This window comes from Lutra lutra, chromosome 11 (genome assembly GCF_902655055.1).
Source record: "Lutra lutra chromosome 11, mLutLut1.2, whole genome shotgun sequence".
Classification (NCBI taxonomy): Eukaryota; Metazoa; Chordata; class Mammalia; order Carnivora; family Mustelidae; genus Lutra; species Lutra lutra.
In genome coordinates, this window is record NC_062288.1 from 96826527 (window position 1) to 96850919 (window position 24393).

At 43.2% G+C, this 24393-nt stretch overlaps 1 protein-coding gene across 4 annotated transcripts in view; it reads right to left on the reverse strand.

Annotated features, from left to right (window-relative positions):
- Nucleotides 1-1176: 1176 nt before the first annotated feature.
- TRPV5 (transient receptor potential cation channel subfamily V member 5) overlaps nt 1177-24393 on the reverse strand; it is a 29246-nt gene continuing 6029 nt past the window's right edge. For 2 of the 4 annotated variants that reach the window (XM_047694882.1, XM_047694881.1), the window contains 8 exons: nt 23486-23698; nt 9376-9462; nt 9201-9277; nt 8789-8954; nt 8519-8585; nt 6299-6567; nt 2990-3096; nt 1177-2291 (listed from right to left, as the gene is read on the reverse strand). In XM_047694882.1, the coding sequence (XP_047550838.1) occupies nt 1988-2291; nt 2990-3096; nt 6299-6567; nt 8519-8585; nt 8789-8954; nt 9201-9277; nt 9376-9462; nt 23486-23698 (1290 nt within the window). In that variant the 3' untranslated portion in view covers nt 1177-1987. The remainder of the gene's footprint in view (nt 2292-2989; nt 3097-6298; nt 6568-8518; nt 8586-8788; nt 8955-9200; nt 9278-9375; nt 9463-23485; nt 23699-24393) is intronic. The other 2 variants (XM_047694884.1, XM_047694883.1) reach the window with 2 other exon arrangements.

A 24393-nucleotide genomic window follows, 5' to 3' on the forward strand; every position in this document is an offset into this window, starting at 1 on the left:
ATCCCACTCACCTCTTTGCTATTCCAGACTACAATCCTCCTAAAAGATATTATGGCTTTTGGGTGAAGGTGGTGATAGGGCTTGGGTGAGGTGCAAAGGACTAGAGACAAGTGGGAGGCTCTCATGAGCCTGGTACTGGGTCCCCTGAACACTATCTCCCAGTTTCCTCCCTGGAGAGGGATGGCCCATCCTGCATTGTTGTTCCCACCCCACAACTCAGCACAGGGGCAGAGGGAGGTGGGGGTGGAGGATGGCTGATACAGGAAACGTAGCCAGGATCCTGCTACCTCCGTGCACAAGGGTGATTAGCTTCTAATGAGCCACCTGAGGGACAGACTGGGTACGGTCCCATAAAAGAAATGATTGAGATGTTCAAGCACAGAAAGGCATAATTTACCACACTTACTTAAACATACACCTGCACACAAAGAAGATACAAACACTTTGGACTGGGAGCCTCAAAAAGCAAGGGTAAGACAATCAAAAACAACAAAAAACCAACACAATTCAAACATAGATGAAGGACTTGAATAGATATTTCTCAAAAAATAAATATAGAAAGGGCCAAAAAGCTTATGAAAAGATGTTCATTGTCTTTAGTCACTGGGGAAATACAAATCATAACCACAATGAGATACCAGTTCATAGCCACTAGGATGGCTACAAAAAGAAGAAGAAGGAGGAGGAGAAGGAGGAGGAGGAGGACAGAAGAAGAAGGAAGAAAGGAGGAGGAGGGGGAGCAGGAGGAGAGGGAAAAGGGAGGAGGAGGAAAGGAGGAGGGGGGAAGGAAAGGGGAGGAGGAGGAGGGGGAAGGGACAGAGAAGGAGGAGAAGGAGAAGAAGAAGAACGGTTTGGGGGGAGGAGGAGGAGGGAAAGAAGGAAAAAGAAAAACAACAAACAGTGTGGCAATTCCTCAAAAAATTAAATTATAATTACCATAAGATCCAGCAATTCCACATCTAGCAATATACCCAAAGGAACTGCAAGCAAGGACTTGAAGAGAATTATACACCAATGCGCGTAGCAGTATTACTCACAATAGCCAGAAGGTGGAAACAACCTGAATGTCCACCAGTGGATGCATGAATAAATAAAATGTGGTCTATCCATACAATGAAATATTATTTGGCCTTTAAAAGGAACAAAATTCTGATGCTACAACAGGGATGAATCTTGAAAATATTATGCTAAGTGAAATAAACCAGGCACAGTAGGACTAATAATGTGTGATTCTACTTCCATGAGGTACCTAGAGTAGGCAAATTCATAGACACAAAGTAGAATATTGATTATCAGGGGCTGTGCAGAGGGGATGGTGGGGAGTTCATGTTTAAGGAATATAAGAATTCCAGTTTGGGATGATGAAATCATCCTGCAATGGTGATACAACAGTGTAAGTGGACTTAGTGCCACTGAATTGTATCCCTGAAAGTGGTTAAAATAGTAAATTTTATGTTATGTGTATCTTCCCACAATAACATTATTAAAAATAAGACAAGAAAAAGGACATTTCGCCTTGCAATTTTCTAGATGGGGTTTGGTTGCTAGGTAAAGAGAAAGTCCTAAAGGGATATAAGAAAAAGGGAGGGGCCACAACCTCAGTGCCAAGCCTGGCTCTTCCTATGGTAAGCTTGTGGAATCAGGCAGGCTTCACAGCTTACTACATTCTAGGCCCTGCATGAGGCAGAAAGAAAGATGATCCACATGTTAGTCTAGCATCCCTACCTCATATCTTTGACAGCCAAATCCAACTTTGCTTGAAGAGATACCTTTTTTCTCAAGATATGGAACTTCTAAGAACCCAGGAGGTATGTGAGGCAACAGATGCCCATTGCCTATCTCCAGAAATGCTGATGTGAAGGGTGAGATATGGACTTTTAAGAATTATTCTGTTCACCTCCTCCCCATGATTAACAGGCATGAAAATTAGGCACTGTCCCCAACTAGGCCCACCCGTTTGTCAGGCCAACAGTAATAAGGATCCTCATCATAAATGATAGATATTGTCCTCTCCATCCCCCTCACCAAGGTCCAGCCCAAGATTCACATGTCCCAGGGTGTTGCGACGAAGGATCTCCCAGCCCCGGTGGCTGCTGCTGTGAGATGTGGTCCGGGACAGGGAGGGGGTGGGTGGTGCCAGAGAGGCTCTGGCTAGGGTCCCACTTTCAGTCGCCGAAACAGAGGGCTGTTTCTCAGTAAGCTGCTCTTGTCCATCCTCCTTGTCTGAGCCCTTGAAAGCTTCCACGTAGCGAAGTACTCGCAAAGGATTTTGATCGTGGTGGTTCTCAACTCTGAGGAGGGCAAAGGGAAGGGACTCAGTTGAGGTGAAGAGAAAAGGACTGTGACGAGAAAGAGAGGTAGAAAGAATGCACAGAGGAAACAGGACCAAGAGGACGGGGAAGGAAAGGACGAGAGTCCCAGGATCAAATGAATGGAAGTACTGTAGAATGGAGGGTAAAGTGGGATAGAGACCAAAGAGGTAAGCAGTCAGGATTTGGAAAGTAGTGGGACGTGTGTGTGTGTGTGTGTGTGTGTGTGTGTGTGTGTGTGTGTTTAGTAGGGAACATGAAAGAGAAAAAGGAGAGCGTGGGAAGAACCATGGTCAGGAGCTGAAGGTCGAATATGGAGAAGGTTAGCTTCAAGGCAAGAATATACTAGAAATGGGGGTCAGGTAGGAACAAAATAGAACGAGTTGGGTAGCCCATGCCCACATCTGAGCATGGACACATACACAGCCACACACACGTTACTGCCCTGATGTACTCACAACCTGGCATCAGCTATTAATGGTCTTGTCACCCTCCTCATCAGCTCCACCCACTTCCCCTAAACAGGCTAATGCAGTCTCACTTTATAGAGTGATGACATCTCCTTTTGGTCCAATTGGGGATCTCAGTAATGAAAAGATGTGTGATAAATATGGAACTGGTCACCTTATTCCCACGGCCTCACACTTGTTGGCACTTTACATATATACACTGTCACTCACCGCAGGAACCAGCGGTCTCCCAGCCCATACTGGTACCCGCAAATCCCAGAGCGAGGCCACAGGAACCGAGGCAGCTTCCTCTCCAGCATCACCGTGGTAGCCACCACCTGGGAGGAGTAAGAGGTAGAGGAAACTCAGAAAGAGTCATGATGTTTCACGGGACACTGGAGGCCACTGACATAGGTACCAAAGAAGAACCTGTCAGATGAGGATACCAGAGATTGGAGAGATGGCAGTCATTTAGCCATGCCCTAGCCTGTGCCAGGCATCATGCTACATGCTTTACTCATCATCCATCATAAAAGGAGAGAGAGAATATTTTATGGGCATTTTCAATAAAACCATGACCCTTATATTACTATTCACATTCATAGAAAATGAGCCACTCCAAACTAATTTCATTTGCTTTTTCATAGGAAAGCCATAGACTAGCTATCTTGATTTAAATGAAATGATTAAATAGAATCTCTATGATGGTAGAGATGAAACAATGCTGCTAACGTTCAGGGAATTTACAGCAAATTATATACCCATATCCTACAAAGAAAAAGAGTGGGTTAATGACTGTAAACTTGGCAGGGAAAATTCCAGTGGCATATCACATATTCTGTCCTTTGACCAGCCCTCATTAATTACTTAGATGAAACATAGAAGACAAGCTTATCAAATATGCCTGTGACACAAAACTGGGAGGGATATATAATATGTGAGGTGACAGAAGCAATATAAAAATGATTTCATCAGATTGGAATGCTGGTCAAAAATCAAAAATGTGAAATTTAAGAGAACCAAATATAAGGTCCTACACATTTATGTTTAAGACCAAAGTATCTGGGGCGCCTGGGGCGCTCAGTGGGTTAAGCCTCTGCCTTCGGCTCAGGTCATGATCCCAGAGTCCTGGGATCGAGCCCCGCATTGGGCTCTCTGCTCTGCAGGGAGCCTGCTTCTTCCTCTCTCTCTCTCTGCCTGCCTCTCTGCCTACTTGTGATCTCTCTCTGTCAAATAAATAAATAAAATCTTTAAAAAAAAAAAAAAGACCAAAGTATCTGTATAACTACAGGAAAATGGCAAAGGGGCTTCACTAATTAAGTTGCATAACAAAGATACAAGATTTCTAGTTGATCATGATCTTGATAAGGGCAAATTGTATATTTGCTAAAACACCTGGCTCAATTTGAGGTTCCATTTATAGTGTCCAAAGCAAGGAAAGGCATGACCCCTTTTTATACTGCATTCCTCCAATCCTATCAGAACCACTCTAGTTTTGAAAGGACCATGATTTTGGTTAGTTGAAGGCACCAGCAATCATTAAAATAGCCCAATTCCCCATGTCATGTTCTTCCACTTGATTTTCTTAGTCGCACCAAGTTTCCTACAACCTCAGGAATTTTAATCATTTGTTCCCTTTCCCTATAGCACTCTTCTCCTTCTTTATCTTGAAAAGGACATTTATGTGTCCTGTGGTGCCATAAGTCAGCCCCTTGTTCTGGTAACAGAACCCCTTTCTCTTAGAGCATTGCCCCTTTACCACTCTGTCCATCAGTTAGGGTAGACTGGACTACACACAGGCCTGGTTAATTAGTCTATTCTCCCCTAAACTCCAGCACCACCATCACCACTCACCAGTCCTTGGCCTTAATCTCAAATTCAGGGATGTGCTTATGGAACTTAGACCGGATGGAACTAAGTTGCAGTGAGATGGAGCTTACACTGGATTCTCATGGGAAAGATGCTCTCTGAGGGGTTACATATTGTATAGCATCAGGAAGCACACAGATTACTACAGGAAAGGGGCCCTTGGAATTGTGCAGTGCAGAACATCTACTCATTCCTTTGGGAGTTTAGAGCTTCTAGAAGACATCTCACCAACATGATGGGAGAGAGTGACTTAGGAGAGTCTGGATAGGAGAGCAGAACATAGAAACTAATGTCATGTGGGAAATGGAGATACAGCTCTGGCCAGATACACCTAGAGCTGGTTTAGTACTTGAAACTTTCCAGTTATGAGGACCAACACAGCCTCCCCCAATGCCTTTTTTTTTTTCAAGTCTATTTGAGTTTGGTTTTCTGTCCCTATAGCCAAGAGTCCTGAATGATACAACCCCTAACCTTCATCTCTTTCTCTCATTCTTCTTAACTGGTTAATTCTTACCCAGGTTTAGGGGCTCGTCTTAAATGCTACTCCATCAGGAAAGCATTTCCTAACTTTCCCATCAGACTGCTCTGTTGCATCCTGTTCTTAGTATCTTCTACTTCTCTGTGACACTTTTACTACTGTAATTGTACAGGCTTCCAGGAAGTCCATCGTCTAATGGCCATCTTTGGAACCAGACTGTAGGCTCCATGAAGACACAGATGATATCTGTGTTCATGCTGGTGTCCCCAGCTCCTAGACATTTCCCAACATATAACAGGCTCTAAGTAATTATTATTAAATGAATGGAAAGTCTGAGGGGATAAATGATGGTTTTATTCAAATGTCTGAATGATGTTCATACAGAAAAATATGTTCTGTGTTGTATGAGAAGAAAAGGCTGGGCCCAAAGAATGGAACTGTAGAAAGATAGGTTTAAGCTCAATGCAACATGAACATTTCTAGTAACAAAGACTTTTGAAATAAGACTAGACCTCTCCTCCTCCCAACCATTATCCAAAACCATGTGATAATAAGATCCTAATCAGCAGTAAAGAATATATTAAATGACCTTTTTACCAATGAATAATTTATCTCTGGCTAGAAGCTCAACCAGAGGACCACTAAAGATACTTCCAACTCTAAAATTGTATTATCCTCAATGATATAAAGAAAAAATCATAGAGAAACAGGGAGAAAAATAGAAGATAAGGTCCAAATTAAAAACTAGAATATATAGGAGCATCTGGCTGGCTCAATCAGTAAAGCATGAGATGCAAATCTTAATCTCAGGGTTGTGAGTTTAAGCCCCAAGTTGGGTATAGAGATTGCTTAAAAATTAAAAAAAAGAACTTTAAAAAATAACTAAACTTAAAAAATTAAAAACTAGAATATATAAGAATAAGACATTTTCTAGTTCTTACTAGCCCCAAAGTTGACTATTAGACCTACTTTCCCCCTGTGACCAATACTTCAGCTCTGGGATATTGAACCTACTCCTATCATACTATTTTACCCTCCTTTTGTCTCTTCCTCTACCAAATATATCTTTGTGGAGGTGATAACCCCACTGGATTATTCTGTGACTCTCCTAAGAGTCATCTATCATAACATATCCCACTTTGATTTTTCTCTCCATACTCTTCCCCTAGTAAGACTAACACTAATAAACTCACCTGGGCCCTCCAGAGCTCGTCCCGCTCATGGGCCACCCGCCAGTGTGTGTCACCCATCATGGCGATGAATAGGTTGAGCATAAGCAGTGTGGCGATGATGGTGAAGGCAAAGTAGACAATGCCAAACATGAAGGGCAAGTTCACTTCGTAGTTGGCAGGCCCATCAATGACGGTGAGGAAAAGCTCAAAGGTGCTGAACAGTGCCATGGGATAGTCATAGAATTGCCCCAGATTGGCTGGGTCCTCTGTCTGGAAAATGACATAGAACGCTGCTCCGCCCAGGAAGTGGGCATGGAGGTGGGGAAACAAGGAGTTATCACAATAAGTATGGGCCTAGTCATATCTCCACATACTTACACACTTGCAGACATACAGATAAGCCCATAAATGTACATATGTGACTGTATACATGTAAGTCATATTCTACATGTGGATCTGGCAAACCCTGAGATGTCAGATGACCAAGTTCATCACTCTGGACCATGGTAATACTCAGTCATTTAGCAAAATGAGTATATAAACTATGTGCATGTATTATAAATATATATATCTATGTAGTAAAAAGCAGTTAGATGACTTACTACATACACACAAAATAAGTCACCTAACTGCTTTTCACATCTTAGAAAATAGAATATTTAAAAGATGATTGGTTACAAGAATGCCTGGAATCTCCAACAATTTCAAAGAATTAATATATGAAATGACTAAAAGAAAAACACCTATAAAAAAAAATCTCAGTGACCTTTAAATAACCATCCATCGATATTTTGGACATACTATCCTCGGGGGACCATTCCATGTCATCATGTAGATTCCCTGGGTGATCTTGGACCCTCATGGAGAAGGTTTCCCTGCTCAGTGTGTAGCCTGCTGGATAATACTGCACATCCTGTACTACGGTATTAGAACCTTTAAAAGACTCCTGTCTGTATGGGGAACTGAAATATAAACTAAAGGATCTCAAGAATGGAAATAGGGTCTATGACAAAGCATCAAAAAGCAAGTACAACAACTGAGAAGAGATGGTTTAGGAGATTCTGGGTATAGGACATCTACAGAAAGCTACTCCATCATCATGGCCTCGTTCTGTAGTCACCAAGTCATGATACCATATACTATATGCAACATATGCATACTATGTAACTACACACACATGTTGTGAGCAGTAATTTATGAAGTGTGCAGATGGGGTGGAGAGTGAGGGAGAAGGAATACAGAAGGAGTACTCCAAATAGGCAGACTACCACAGTTTTACCCATTCCTAGCTCAGATCTTGGGGTATTTTTTTAGTCTACTATTTGGTGGAAATCCCTGTTAAATGGGAATTCTTAGGATAAGAATAGTGCCCTTTGTACTAAAAGCCATGGTCTTTTAGAATTGGGGGGGGCTGTCTTCAAATACTGCCTAGGACATCCTATAAGACAAGTCTTATAGATGTTTAGTTGTAGATGTTAGAGACTGGATTTGAGTTGCCAATCTTACTGCTCTTCCATCCTCTTAGCACCTTTCCCTAAGAACTTTCTCCTACTTGTTCACCACGCTCACCCTCCCTCACCTCCCTCAACCAACAGACACTGGCTGTTATTTTCTGACTATGCTCCTCTCTCTACCCTGATGCTCCCCCTCTCCCCCCACCAGTGGCTTGGGCTGAGACTGAGACCTAGCTCATTGTTTCCTCAAACTCTCTTTACAACTATTTTTCTTCTGTTTTCCTCCCTCATTCTCAAACTTTCTAGAATCTCTTTTGGCACCTCCTCCTTGAATTCTTTCTTCTTCTCTCAGCTTCGATCACACATAGGAAGAAAAAAGTATGTTTTGTGTTACTGAATTCTTTGTTTCTTCTTCTGAAGTATAAACATAGAGGAGTTGAATATTGCGCTGTCTCTGTTTGCCCACATAGTTTTCTGAGATCCGCAACTGGCCAGTCTTTCCTGTTTAATGGCCCTTTCTCTCCAAAGCTTTTCTTCTATCTCTTCTTTAAAGATCTTGCAGAGCAGTTAGTCAACATGAATGTTATTGGTCAGAGCACATGGTTTCCCTTCTAAGCCAACCTGAGTGACCCTGATCCTATGGATATGAGTGTACTTTTTTAGTCAGTTTCTACCGGGGTGGGGGGGATGATCAAAACAGAGTACAAATGAGAACTGAGCAAGAGTGAGCCAACTTTCTGAAGAACTGGACTCCATGACCTAGTAGAAGAGGGGAGAGTGCTCTTACCTGAGGCAAATCCCAGAATAACCACAGCCATTAGCCAGCAGAAACGCATGAGGTCTCCAAAAATCATCTACAGGAAACGGAAGGGAAGGGAAGGTGGAGTGGCCCTTCTCCACCTGTCTCTCTGCAGCCATCCTGCTAGACTGAAGGCCTCCTAGCTCCACCAGATTCACTCAGAGCAGTATTTTGCTTTCCTGTTTGCTCTGACTTCCTCCCTCTGTCTAGAAATGTCCTATGGCTGAAGCCAGAGGAAGCTTTGGGGAAAGCACTGACCTTCTGGATCATGATGCTGAAGGGACCAAGCATCTGGAATCCTCGAGCGAAGTACATAACACTGCACCAGCCCAGCACCAGGGCAATGGACATGGGCACCATCTCTCCATTCATGTTGAAAAGCCGCATCACCATGGTCACCAGCACCATGCAGGCATAGATAATGCTGGGGGCGGGGGACAGAGAACAATGAGTGAGAGAGGAAAAATTCTTGGTCCCCTCTAGCATGGTGAAAACTTGGGGTAGTACCCCCGTAGGCTTAGTCCTTATACCCAAAACACACATACGAGCCCGCTGGAGAGAAATCCCTGAAGGTGAGAGTCAACTGAGCTCTAGGTCCCAGAGAGTAAATGGGAGACCTGGAACAATTCTGGCAAGGGAAGGCGGGAGACCGAAAGGAAGGGACACTTACATGATGACATGGAATGGTCCCCCGAGGATAGTCTGTCCAAAATATCGAGAAGCACCAACCCTAAAGATGTCTGGGATCTAGGAAGAGGCCAGTAAAACAAAAGGACAATGTGGACTGCTGCTCAATCTGGGACCCCAGATGGATGGCCTCAGCTTGGACCTTGATGGTACCTCACCTCTAGGAGCAAGATGATCACAGCCCCCATGATGGTCACCAACTCCCCCACCAGACGGATTTTATCCTGCTGAGTCACATAGGCCTCCTGTGGGAGTAGATCAGGGTAAGCACTTTTTGATGGATTAAGAGTCAAATCTTTTTTGGGCAAGTGGTCTAAAGCAACTGAAGTCTGTCTCGGATAAAGAAAAGCTCCCATTACCACCATCACACCTCCCAACCCCCACTATTATATTTGTTATTGTAGCTAACTCTGTGATCAGGGCATTAGTCTATGTATCCAAGGCTTAATATGTGTTGTACATGCTAATAACGTGAACTATCCCCTAGTGAATCACTATAATATATATGGTGAGCAGTAATTTATGATGTGTGTACCAAGGGGCTGAGATCACATTTCAGAGCATTCAGTCAAGAAAGCTAAACCAACAGGAAGAAGTATTAGTAGTTTGGGATGGTTTCAACTATGTTGAAAGTCCAGCTTTTCCAATCTCATTGTGGTCCTTGGAAGATTGACTAGGCTGTAAACATATCACAGAACTCAGATTCCAGAATGGACCCAGAACAAACAAATTTTAGCAAAACCTTGAATAAGCCACCAAATCTCTCAGTGTCTGAGGTTTCTCATCTGTAAAATGGAAACTTGAATGCTTTACCTTCCAGTATTATTGTGGCGATCATATTAGGTGATGTATCTGGATGTAGTTTATAAACCAGAAAGCACTGTAGATGTATTAATTGTAGTTTCATTATGATTTGGCAACAGAAAAAAATGTCAGAAAAAAGGGTTAGAGATACGAATGGGTTTTAGTTTTGGAAGGGTCGAAAACTTAACTTTAGTTAAGTTTTATCCTTATCCCTATCCTTTATCCTAGCCTTATCCTGAGCAGTGGGTATAGAAGATATAGCCCTAAGGTCAAGGCAAAAGAAGACCATCCTCCTTATGTGCAAGTGATTTCACAATGAAAGTCTTACAACATTACACATATACAGTGATAGAATTCTACAATAATGATCCTTAACTTTTTTTGGAGTTATTTGCAAATGACATATCAGATAAAGGGCTAGTGTCCAAAATCTATAAAGAACTTAGCAAACTCAACACCCAAAGAACAAATAATCCAATCAAGAAATGGGCAGAGGACATGAACAGACATTTCTGCAAAGAAGACATCCAGATGGCCAACAGACACATGAAAAAGTGCTCCATATCACTCGGCACCAGGGAAATACAAATCAAAACCACCATGAGATATCACCTCACACCAGTCAGAATGGCTAAAATTAACAAGTCAGGAAATGACAGATGCTGGCGAGGATGCGGAGAAAGGGGAACCCTCCTACACTGTTGGTGGGAATGCAAGCTGGTGCAACCACTCTGGAAAACAGTATGGAGGTTCCTCAAAATGTTGAAAATAGAACTACCCTATGACCCTGCAATTGCACTGCTGGGTATTTACCCTAAAGATACAAACGTAGTGATCCGAAGGGGCACGTGCACCCGAATGTTTATAGCAGCAATGTCTACAATAGCCAAACTATGGAAAGAACCTAGATGTCCATCTACAGACGAATGGATAAAGAAGATGTGGTATATATACACAATGGAATACTATGCAGCCATCAAAAGAAATGAAATCTTGTCATTTGCGACGACGTGGATGGAACTAGAGGGTATCATGCTTAGCGAAATAAGTCAATCGGAGAAAGACAACTATCATATGATCTCCCTGATATGAGGGAGAGGAGATGCAACATAGGGGGTTGAGGGGGTAGGAGAAGAGTAAATGAAACAAGATGGGATTGGGAGGGAGACAAACCATAAGTGACTCTTAATCTCACAAAACAAACTGAGGGTTGATGGGGGGAGGGGGTTGGGAGAGGGGGGTGGGGTTATGGATATTGGGGAGGGTATGTGCTAGGGTGAGTGCTGTGAAGTGTGTAAACCTGGCGATTCGCAGACCTGTACCCCTGGGGATAAAAATATATGTTTATAAAGCTGTAAAAAAAAAAAAAAAGAAAAAAGAAAAAAAGAAAGGATGAATACCCAAGTTTTGTAGCAACATGGATGGGACTGGAAGAGATTATGCTGAGTGAAATAAGTCAAGCAGAGAGAGTCAATTATCATATGGTTTCATTTATTTGTGGAGCATAACAAATAGCATGGAGGACAAGGGGAGATGGAGAGGAGAAGGGAGTTGAGGGAAATTGGAAGGGGAGGTGAACAATGAGAGACTATGGACTCTGAAAAACGATCTGAGAATTTTGAAGGGGTGGGGGGTGGGGGGTTGGGGGCACCAGGTGGTGGGTATTGTAGAGGGCACGGATTGCATGGAGCACTGGGTGTGGTGCAAAAATAATGAATACTGTTATGCTGAAAAAATAAAAAAATTAAAAAAAATACATTCTATACAGCGATAGAATTCTACAATAATGATCCTTAACTTTTTTTGGAGTTATGAGTCCATTGGAGAGTATCATTAAGACTGTGGACACTTTTAACAGAAAAATGTGTTCATATATATGTAATCACCCTCATGAAATTGTACAAATAACTTCAACACATTCAGGTATGCTTTACACTTCGAGGAACTCCCTTCTCTAAGGTCACCTCTCTGAGTGGTGCACCCAAGAAAAGAGTTGAGAGTCCCTGGCTCCAGTGGGAAAGTTGATGATCTAAGCTAGGAAGGATGTGATCCCTCATTAGGCGTAAGGAATGCTAATCATCTCTGCTCTGCTGATAAACTGGAACCTCTAGCATCCCTCAGCAGGGTGCTTGGAGAATGTATTCACTGGTCCAGTGAGAGGCACAGCTTTGAAATAAGAAGAGATGCTATGTGGTAGGAGGTGATCAATGATATAAAGAAAGTACCACCAGAAGCCCCATGGTTGCTCAGAAAGTGACAGCTCCAAAGCAGCCAAGAATATAGCCTTCATGGAAGAGTAGGACCAGACTTACCAGCAGAGGGTGGAAATGCTTCAGATAAATCCAAGGGACCAAGAGAGATCAGAAAAAGAGCTGGTGTCTATGTTCCTGGTAAACAATGTGATCTAACCACCTGTGGCTAGACTTTGGTGACTTTGTTGTTGTTGTTTAAAGAACTGATATTCTCTTGACAAACTGGTCAATTTTATGTTATCATCTAATGGACAATTTCCCTTTTGCCTTGCTTCCACGAAGGCTCCGAGGGTGCTTGTTTGTTCTGTTCTCTTTTGTTTTTGTTTTTTTATACTTAGGTCTAACTGAATTCCCCCACCTCTGTCATGATATTCAATTCATGAGCCTTGTTCTTTTTCTTTATTTTGATGTTCCTATAGCATCTCTCTTTAGTTGTAAAACATTCCAACTCCTTTTGAGGTCAGGTAGTGGGTAGGATAAATAATAAGTACATTAACTATAGAAATAAAATAACAGCATTTGTGCCAAATATGTGTCTGTACAAAAATTTTGAATTCTTTTTACTAGCTTGTATCTTGGTTAAATATGTTTGGAAGACTGCCACCAACCTTTCTTTCTTGGCTCAACTAAGTAAAGGAACTGCACAAGTTGGCTCTGCGCGTTTTGGGGGGAATCACAGTGCCCCTAGAGGACAGTGGGAGATGGGCATCAGCTAGTCCCTCAGGAGATGAAAAGGTGAAACTCCCAACCCATGGAGACAGTTGGGGACAGTTTTGGTCACCACACTCTTCTTCTGGGGCTTCCCCTCACCTCCACACCTCTGCTTGTTTAACAGATTCCTTTACAAGTAGGAGTTCTGGGGTGCCTGAATTACATGGTTAAGAGACAAACTTTAGGTTTTAGCTCAGGTCCTGATCTCAGGATGGGGAGATCAAGCCCCACTCTGGGGCTTCTGTGCTCAGAAGGGAATCTGTTTGAGATTCTCTCTTTCCCTCTCCCTCTGTCCCCCACCCCAACCCTTCATTCTCTCTCTCTCTCTCTCAGATAAAACAAAAACAAACCAAGTAGGAGTTCTGCACAAGTTCACCAGTGAGTAACAGGTGTCCCAAGCTTTGTCACAGCTCCACCTAGGATCTAACTGCCCTAAAGTAGCTGCCTCCACAACTCTGTCCCCAAAGTCCTCTCCCCTAAACCAGGCCAGACAGTTCCACAGTCTCCTGTGGGCCCCCTTCCTCACTGCTGTCCAAAGTCACCACACAAGACCTTCACATAGGGGTTTTGTCTTTAATTGCTCTCTCTAGAAAGTAAAAAGTAATACATATGTGTGAAAATCGCAATAAAAATAATGGCAATTCATACAACTCAATAGCACAAAATAACAAACAATCTAATTAAAAACTGATCAGAGGAACTTAATAAATATTTTTCCAAAGACATATAAAGTTGCTCGACATCACCAATGACCAGGGAAATGCTAATCAAAACCAAAATGATATTATCACCTCACACCTGATAGAATATCATCAAAAAAATAATAAACAAACAAACAAACAAAAAAACCAGGGGATAACAATTTGGTGAAGATGTAGAGAAAGGGAACTCTTATGCACTGTAGGAATGCAAATTGGTACAGCCACCATGGAAAACAGTATGGAGGTTCCTCACAAAATTAAAAACATAACCGCTATATGATCCAGAAATTCCACTTCTAGGCATACACCCAGAAAAAATAAAAACAGGATCTTGAAGAGATATCTGCACTCCAATATTCATTGTAGCAGTATTCATAATAGCCGATATGGAAACAACCTAAGTGACCATCAATGGATGAATGGATAAAAAAAACATGGTATACATATACACAATAAAATATTATTCATCCACAAGAAAAGAAGGAAACGCTGCCATTTGTGACAACATAGATGGATCTTAAGGGCATTATCTTAAGTAAAATAAGCCCAACATAGAAAGACAAAAACTGCACGTGGTATCACTTATATGTGGAACCAAAAAAAAAAAAAAAGTCAAAATCCTAGAAACAGAGAATAGAAAAGTGGTTGGCAGGGACTGTGGAGTGGAAGAAATAGGGAGAAGTTGGTAAAAAGGTATACACTTTTAAAGCTATAAGATGAATATGACTTAAGAACCTAACATACAACATGACTATGGTTGATTACTACACTGTATTATACAACTGAAATTGCTCCTGGGTGGCTCAGACAGTTTAGAGCCTGACTTTTGGTTTTGGCTCAGGGTCATGAGATCAAGCCCTGCATGGGGCTCTGCCTTCAGTAGGGAGTTTGCATGAGGTTCTCTCTCTCCCTCTGCCCTTCCTGCTTGCACTCTCTCTCTCTCTCTAAAATAAATAAACAAATCTTTAAACAAATTTGCTAAGAGAGTAGAATTTAATTGCTCTCATCAAAAACTAACAAAGAAAATAAATATGTGAGGTGATGAGTGTGTTAATGAACTAGATGGTGGGAACCCTTTCACATTGTACACGTACTCCAAGTTACTGCAATGTATACCTTAGGTATCACGCAATTTTCTTAGTCAGTTATACCTCAATAAAGATGAAAAAATAATGGAACCATTGGGCTTTTAGAACACTTTGCTTTTCTTTCGGTTTTAAGGGGGAATTCTAGTGTTTCACACTTATATGTATAAGGTCAACTCTCAATTTGGAATAGGTAACGTTTTGAAGTTGAGATTTTCATGTTTAAAAAATGGACAGGAGCACTGAATTTTGATGAATGACTTATTGATGTCTATTGAACTGATAATAAGAATTCTTCCTTCATTAACCACCTCCATTAGTTAAGCTCTAAACTCAAGGTGGCAATGAGCTTTCCTTTGAATTTCCGAGAATTTTATTCTCTGGAGATTGAATTCAAAATTTTCTGTCTAACATGAAAAAGTGCTCCACATCACTCGGCATCAGGGAAATACAAATCAAAACCACAGTGAGATGCCACCTCACACCAGTCAGAATGGCTAAAATTAATCATCATGAAATGACAGATGTTGGCAAGGATGCAGAGAAAGGGGAACCCTCCTACATTTTCGGTGGGAAAGCAAGCTGGTGCAGCCACTCCGGAAAACAGTGTGGAGGTTCCTCAAAAAGTTGAAAATAGGGCTACCCTAGGACCCAGCAATCACACTACTGTGTATTTACCGTGAAGATACAAATGTAGTGGGGCGCCTGGGTGGCTCAGTGGGTTAAGCCGCTGCCTTCGGCTTAGGTCATGATCCCAGGGTCCTGGGATCGAGTCCCGCATCGGGCTCTCTGCTCAGCGGGGAACCTGCTTCTCTTTCTGCCTCTCCCTGCCACTCTGCCTGCTTGTGATCTCTCTCTCTCTCTAACAAATAAATAAATAAAATCTTAAAAAAAAAAAAGATACAAATGTAGTGATCCGAAGGGGCACATGCACCCGAATGTTTATAGCAGCAATGTCCACAATAGCCAAACTATGGAAAGAACCTAGATGTCCATCAACAGATGAATGGATAAAGAAGAAGTGATACACACACACACACACACACACACACACACACACACACAATGGAATATTATGCAGCCATAAAAAAGTTGAAATCTTGCCATTTGCAACACCATGGATGGAACTAGAGGGTATTATGTTAAGCAAAATAAGTCAATCGGAAAAAGACAATTATCATATGATCTCTCTGATATAAGGAATTTCAGAGGCAGGGCAGGGGTTCATGGAGGGAAGGGAGGGAAAAATGAAACAAGATGGGACCAGGGAGGGAGACAAGCCAAAAGAGACTCTTAATCTCAGGAAACAAGCTGAGGGTTCCTGGAGGGGAGGGCGGCGGGAGAGATAAGATGGCTGGGTGATGGACATTGGGGAGGGTATGTGCTATGGTGAGTGTTGTGAATTGTGTAAGAATGATGATTCACAGACCTGTACCCTGGAAACAAATAATACATTATGTGTTAATTTTTTTTAAAAAGATTTTCTGTCTATATTGAGAAGCTGATCCACAGCTTTCGGGATTTGTGGTCTTCATAAAATGGTTTTGGGATCAGGTCATGTTTGACAAAGTAAAGTAGAAGACACACTCATTCTTGAGGCCCTGTTCATTCAGTCTCCCAGTTCTCTCTCAAACACTACCCTTTCCCTCAATTCACAACACTTCTCCCTTAATGCATACCCGTGGCATCTGTCATCTGGTTTACCATGAAGCCATTTCCCTCATTTGGCCCGCTCCCCACCATGCTTCTGGACTGGTCTTTCTAAAATGCAAATGTCATGACATGGCATCCCTGTTCACTACATTTCCTTGTTGCCTTAAGTCTTCAGAATAGAAGTGAAAGGGAGAGGGGTGCTGGGGTCACCCAGTCAGTGAAGCATTAACTCTTGGTGTGGGCTCAAGCCCCACGTTGGGCTCTGTGCTGAGTAGGGAGTCTGTGGGAGATTCTCTTTCCCTCTGCCCCTCCCCCTTGCTTGTATGCTCTCTCTCTTTCTCTCTCTCAATCTCTCTCTCTCAGATAGATAGAGAGATAAATAAATAAATAAATAAATTATTTTTAAAAAGAAATGGAGGGAAGATGTGAATGGAGGGTGCTCTAAGGTCTTTATCATAGCGGAAATCCCATTGATAATGTCTAAATTGAATTAATGAATAAAGACAGAAGGATATTGTTCAGCAGGGTGGCGATAACAACAGGAATGAAAAGCTTAAAGAGGTAAAACCTGGTTGCCTTCATGGAATAAGACATATGTCAGGAGGGGCCGGCCCCGATGCTCTTCATTATGCCTGCCCTCTGATTTTTAAATCATGTGCCTATATTCTTTTAATTAGAAGTGCCACTGGGAGGTGTGAATTTAGAAAAAAATAAGATCTGTACTACCATGGGGCGCCTGGGTGGCTCAGTGGGTTAAGCCACTGCCTTCGGCTCAGGTCATGATCTCAGGGTCCTGGGATCGAGCCCCGCATCGGGGTATCCGCTCGGCGGGGAGCCTGCTTCCTCCTCTCTCTCTGCCTGCCTCTCTGCCTGCTTGTGATCTCTCTCTGTCAAATAAATAAATAAAATCTTTAAAAAAAAAAAAAAGATCTGTACTACCATACATCGTGATGTACAGAACTCTTGCTGGTCTGGTTCCTCCTCTGTGTCCCCATGTTCTGTGTGATGCTCTAGCCACACTGAACTATTGGGGTTCTTGGGTGTTAATCCAGGCCTTTTTGTGGACTCTGCCCTCTTCTTAAAATGCCCTCCTTCATCAAAGTTCCTGGCTCACCTTAAGCCTTAAAAATCAGGTGACAGCATTCCTCCTAGGGCTCCTCTCCGGCTGCTCCACCCCAGCTCAGGGGTTCTCCCCTAGGCACCTGGCATCACTCTGCTTACAGACCTTACCCAGCACACTATAATTATCAGGGTACTCCATGCCTCACCTGTAATCTCAGAGCTCCCTAAGAGCAGGAGCATCTCACTCCTTTTCAGCCACAATGCACAGCGCACCATGTAGAGGATGCTCTATTCGTTTGAAAGAAGGAAGGAGGGAGAGGATGGGGTAAGCAGGCAGGTGCAAGCTGAGCATGATCTGAGAGTTGCAGAAGGGAGATAAAGATGGAATCAGGAAGAGGGACTGGGGAAACCCATCTGGAAGCAAATGGGGAGAAGGTCACAAAGAATTGGGTTTTTCCAGGATTTTGAGATTTGTAGCTCAAGGTCACCTAAGAGGGCCTGACTAATAATGCACTGAGAAAATACTCTATTCCGCTCCTCTAAAAATAAATGTCTCTCATTAATGACTTGAATTCTTTACATCATCATATGCTTGGAATTTCAGTTGTCAACAACCAAATCCCCTGAGGAGGCTGATCATTTCTACTTCATGGAAGTGAGCCTAATGACCTTGCTCTCATTTACCAGCTGGCTGAGTTCACTGCCTTGAAGGAAATGCCCAGAGTGGGTGGGCATAGCAGCGTCAGAGTCACCTGCACCATGCGGAGAAGGGCAGAGAGCGTGAGCAACCCAGAAGAAGTGGGAAGACAGCAGAAATAATGCTCAATTTCCAGTCCTAGACCTTCTTTTCCTCCCCAAGACCTCAACTTGCAAAGGAAGTTCCCAGAAAAAGTCCTGCTGGGTCGTAATGAGGGGCTACTCTGATCCTCTAGAGTGTGCAAGGGTTCTTAACCAGAGCTGCCCTGAACCCTTGGTGTCCCCCATCCAGACAGTGAGAGATGAGGTATAGCTAGACAAAGTGGAGCATGTGGCAGGCCCCAGGGGGCCCTCAAAGCCTGGAGACATGAGTTTCTCACACAATGGGATCACAGAGAAAGAAGACTGGGACCCAGCACATCTCTCCGGAGAGACAAATGGCCTAGCTCCGTGGTTAAAGGCGAAGTTCTTAAGTAAAGCAGATCAAAATCCTGGTCCCAGGGCTGCCCTTACCAGCTGAGTGTCTTTGTCAAAGTACTTAACCTCTCCTGACCTCAGATTCATCGTCTTTAAAATGGTGATACTTTTCCTTAGTAATTAGGTTATCTATGTGGATTAGATGATATAAGGCTTTGTCATCCAAAATGTGGCCCACGGAATCAAAACATCAGCATCCCCTGTAGCTAGTTGGAGATCTCGGGTTCCACTGGAGCTTTATTGTCAGAATCTGCATTTTAATCAGCTCCCACAAGCACTGGTAAATGCGTGTCAAGTGCACAAAGCAAGCACTTAGCACATGTTATTTTTACCTACCAGCCTCCCTATTTCTGTTCATCTCTTTTCCTCTTTAATTTGCTGTGCTTGTCCCCAATAAGGTGCTTAGGATTCCTGAACCATGTTGTGCAGAGCTGGCTATCAGTTGGGTTTTCAAATAGCTGCGGTGTTTTGGGTTGTTCAGAGCTTGTGAGGAATAATGATGTGTAGACAAATCAATCCCACTGACCATGACAGCGGAAGGACAACTTTTTTTTTTTTTTTTGCCCAAAGCAAATATTTAATAAATGATTCCTGAATTATTCAGTTTGTTTGCTGCTTTTGTAGTTATTCTTAGGACCGTGTTCTTTCTATTCCTTTTTAAAATTTTAATTTTAAAAATTAAAAAATTAAAAAATAACTATAGTTAATATACAGCGTTAAGTTAGTTTCAGGAGTACAATATAGTGATTCGACAATTCCATACATCACTCAGAGTCCACTGAGATAAGTAAGTGTACTCTGTATCCCTCTCATGTATTTCACCCATCCTCTCTGATAATCGTGTTTGTTTTCCATTGTTAAGAGTGGGGTTTTGTTTGTTGTTGTCTCTTTTCTTTCCTTTGTTTGTTTTGTTTCTTAAATTCCACATGTAAGTGAAATCCTATGGTATTTGTCTCTCTAACTGACTTATCTCACTTAGCATTATACTCTCTAGTTCCATCCATGTCCTTGCAAATGGCAGGATGTCATTCATTTAAATGAATGGAAACCTATGAGTCATTCCCGCCACAGTCCGCTCACTTCTCTGCTGATCTAATCCATTGTGCCATAGCATTGCCAAACCCCGCCCCCAGCATATCCCTAGGCCAACCCACCATTATCTCTTGCTTGCTGAACCATAACAGCCTCTTAACTGGTCTCCCTACATCCACCCTGGTGTCCTCAAATCTGCTCTCCACCTTACAGAGACGTTTTTCTAAATCAAAGGTCTTGTTAAGTCCCTCCCCTATTTAAAATCCTTCTGAGCTTCCCATTACCTTTGGCATAGAAAGTAAAATCTTCAAGATGGCCTGCAAGGTCCTTCATGATTTGAGCAGGGTCTGCCTGGACAACCTCATCTGGCAGCTCCCGCCCCGCCCGGCTCCTGTGCTCTAGCTCTTCTTTTGGTTCTCAGATGTTGGCAAAGTTCTTCCTAAGGCAGGGTTTTTTTGGGTGCATGCTTACTGCCTAGGACTAACTCTGCACCTTTAACCGGTGTGCAGCTCTTGGCTTAGGTATATCCCTCAGGGAAGCTGCCCCTGGCTTTTCAGCATGTCTAAGCCCCTCTTTTAAACTCTCATAATATCCTGTCTTTTTTCTTGTCATACGAAACCATAATGTGAATTGTAACAATCACAGGTCGTGATGAAATTTCTATTCATTCACTTAACATCAACCAGTCTGTAGACTCCAAAAGGGCAGAGATCATGTGTGTTTTGCTCAGACCGTGATAAATTCCTAATGCCTACAACAATGTCCAGGCTCTACAGGCTCTCCATGATTATTTGCTTAATGAACAAATTAGTGAAATGCTTTTGGGAAAAGGGCAGGAGAGAGATCGAAGAAGTCTTCAGGAGACAAAGAGGAACTTCAATGAGAGAGCAATGCCCTCTTGATGAACAGCACATCAGGAAACTAAAAGATCAGAGGGATTGACTTAAGACTGGAAAGTTGTAGATGAATAGGCCTCAGAAACAGAAGCCAGTAAGTAGTTCTCAGCCCCAGCTGAATATTAGGATCACTCAAAGAGTTCTTAAAAATACCATTGACGGGGGGCTGCATCTTCACATATTCTGATTTATTAGAAACCAATATTGTTACCATCTTCCCATCTTGGTTAAAATCCACTGATCTAGTAAGAGGCAGGATCTATGCAAGGTCGAACAACTACTTCAGGGTTAGGATTAAAACCCAAGCCGCTCGACTCCTATACTTGGCACCTTCTGCTCGTCTGGAAACCCAAGAGAACTAGCATTACAGTCTATGTCGTTCTGCCTAAACCAAGTAGACATTGAATGAAGGTAGGAAATCAACTCAATTAATTGAGTTCTTGGGAAACTCTGGAAATGCACAACTTTTATAGCTGAGCAATGAGGCATCTTAGAGTGCAGTAACCCCCAAAGATATCTCGAAAACTGGACAGAGACATTCACTCCATCCTCATTTAGGTCTGCTTCTGTGTCATTTGCACCACCACATATAGACAGATGAGTTTTTCCTCTCATTTTAACTATCCTGAGAAGGTGATGCTGGGCTGCTCTCGTGGATCCCATGAGATCCACAGGGGAAGTCCGTCAGTGACTGAGAGCCTTGCGTGCACAGATTTATTGTATAATTGGATAGTAATGTATTCATTTGTCTAAGATAAAGCTCCATGGACTAACCAACATGTCAACAATTACATTAATCAAATCAAGACATTATTGGTGCATTTTCATTTTTCTAAGACTCTTAAGTAATGGAAAGCAAAAAAAAAAAAAGAGAGAGAGGGAGGGAGGGAGGGAGAGAGAGAACTTCCTATTATTAACAAGCCTGGTACATTGAGAAAGCAGGATCTTTCAGACCATGGTGATAAATTTAGGAGTCCCTGATATTATCCAGATGGGCTTACTAATGAGTAAGAGGACACAGATAAACCAGAAACCCATCAAGGAGGAATATGAAACAATAGGGACCTTCCATTGTTGGTCTTCGCTACCTGAACCCCTTACAGAAGCATTCCTAATCTCTGAGCCCCTCTCTCCCACCAAGAAAGGAACATTTGAAAGTTAAGAGTCTTCTTTTTGGCCTAAAGAATCTATTATCTAGGTGGAAGACAAAAGGGTAAAGATGATAAGAGTGGGGGAGGAAAGAAGAGGAAAGAAAAAAAGAGGGAGTGGGAGGTGTTCTCAGCTATAATTATGCTCCACTTAGTCCGGTGGTAAGGGGGGAGGGATCTTCTAACTAGACACCATCTGGATCAAAGGAAGAGATTAGTCCTGTGCCAAAGAGAAAGGGGGCACATAGAGAAGACTCCAAGTAATCAACTGTTCAGCATCACATAACTCTTAGGCCAGAATGCTATCTACATTCTAAATACAGAAAAATCCCCAGGTAAGCTTGGGACTAAGGAGGACCGGGAAAACAAGACATCTGATAAATAGGGTCTAGAATGTTGGGAAAGCCCAGCTGCCCTCAACTCATTCATGTGTATACGTTTTCCCCATTTCTAGTCCCTTGCCTACCCCACTGGGCCATGTCCTCAAAATCCTTATTTCCCCCTCTGTGGGTTCCATGTTGGGGCCAACCCTCATGCCCACTTTGAGATGCATGGGACACAACCTCCCCAGCTCATGGGTGCCCACTCTAACAAGGCAGCCCCACCACACTCAGGATAGTCCTCTCCAGGGAGTACAGTCGACTCGGTCAGAGACTGGCTCTGGATCCATGAGCACAATGAATATATACTGAGAAGTGGTTAAGAAGCAAGAGAGATGGAGTGTCTTGCCCTATTCTGGGGTTCGGTGAGGCTTTAGTCTGCTGCTTCTCTGTGCCTCCTTCTACCCTGACTCAGAGTTTTTCTCGTTGACTGGGCAAATGGCTTACGTTCTCCTTCTGACCCAAATGATCCCTCTTCCTAGCTTAGGCTGCATCATACCTGTGGCTGGCCCAGGCTGCGTACAACATAAACCTCAGTCACTTAGCCCTTACTTACCTGGAAAAATTCTTTCTTCCTCTGTCTTTTGCTTCCTGCCCATATATGTGCACACATTTTTGGTTATTTCAGGTCAGCAGGACAACAATTTTGGTTACCCATGAACAGGAAACCAATGCAATGCAGCCATACTTGCTGACTACATATGCTTGGGAGCACTCACTAGAGTCTACTCATTCTGTTTCCCATGAAGGAGAGTTTGCTCCCTTCAACAGCCAACTCTCAGAGCTCCTCTAGACCTCTACTGAGCCATCCTCACCTCCCTGGGTCTCTGAAGGACACTACAGAATGGTAAGCCCACAGGTGTCAACGGAACCTCAAAAATTATTTACTGCAACCTGCTACTTAATCCAGGCACCCTCCTTCAGCAGATCAGGCAGGTGGTCAGAGAGAGAACACATTATTGTCAACAACCTTATATTGACAGCATACAGAAGAGAACGTAGGCCAGGGGGGATGTCTGTGTTGCCCTCGCACACCAGAAATTGACTCAGAAATGTACCTGGAGCACAGTTTTCCTCCTTTTAGAAAAACAGGCTTTGCAAATTATAAGATGTTGACAAATGTATGGTGTTCGTAATACCAAGTGTTCTTTCAGGGTTAGTGAGAAAAACTACGGCTCCTTGGACAAGTGCGCTTTTGCTTATTGGGTCACCTTTTTGGTCTCCTATCTCATGCCTAATTTGTGTCTGGGAGATCAGGAGCCTGCAGCTGCTGGAGCCCAGTGCGTAGTGCCTTTCCCAGGTTCCCCTCTGCTCTCCAGCACCAGCATCCCCTGCTACCATTCCCTTCCATCCCCTTCGAAGAGGCATCACCTGCAGTAGTTTCTGTTGGAGGACGGTATTATCCCGGGGGTCTGTGCGGTTGCCCATGCGGAACTTGAGGGGGCGGTAGATGCAGCAGGTGGTGAAGCAGATCATATACAGGGTGTACAAGGCACCCAGAGTGTAGAAGTACCGCCGCCCGTATTTCTTCCACTTGAAGCTCACCAGCTGCTTCACCGGGGTCTGCTCCAGGATCTGGCGAGCCTGGCATGGAAGCAGAGTACAGATGGGGGTGGCCAGCCCAGTGAGGCAGGGAGGATTTCCCACCGGGTCCCAGAGGGCCAGGCTCTAACTGCGCTATCATCTTTCATTTGGTTAGCCAGCCATTTCATTTCAGACAACCACTTTATGCTGAGCCTCATGTGAGTGCTGCAGGGGAACTATCATAGAAGTAAAACAAGGCATTCGAGCACCAGTGAATTTTGAGGGATGAGTAGTACTTAGTGGAATGAAGAAGGGGGAGCTTGAGAAGATCCTTCCATGAAGTAGCAGCAGTTACCAAGGCAGGGAGGTGAAGGTCATCTGCAAATGAAAGCCAGGGGTGTCTGGGGACATGAGAGGACCCATAGGGAGTGGCAGGCAGGAGTTATAAGGGGTGACACGGATAAGAGACAGACCATTGCACATTGTGAATGTCATAGTCAGGAGTTTGAATGATCTTTCTGAATGCAATGGGGAGCATTGGGGGCACAAGCAAGGAAGCAGTCACATTTGCTCTGGAAGTGTTGTGGACCAGAGAGGTGCAATAAAGGCACAGGGGTTGGATGTGGCAATAATCTAAGCCCCCAGGGTGGGCTGGGACTCTGATGTAAGTACATGGTAAGAGGTTAAGCACAAAAGAGAGAGAGGGATAGAAGGGATAAGGCATTTGAGAAAGTAAGAAAAGTCTAATTCAAAGC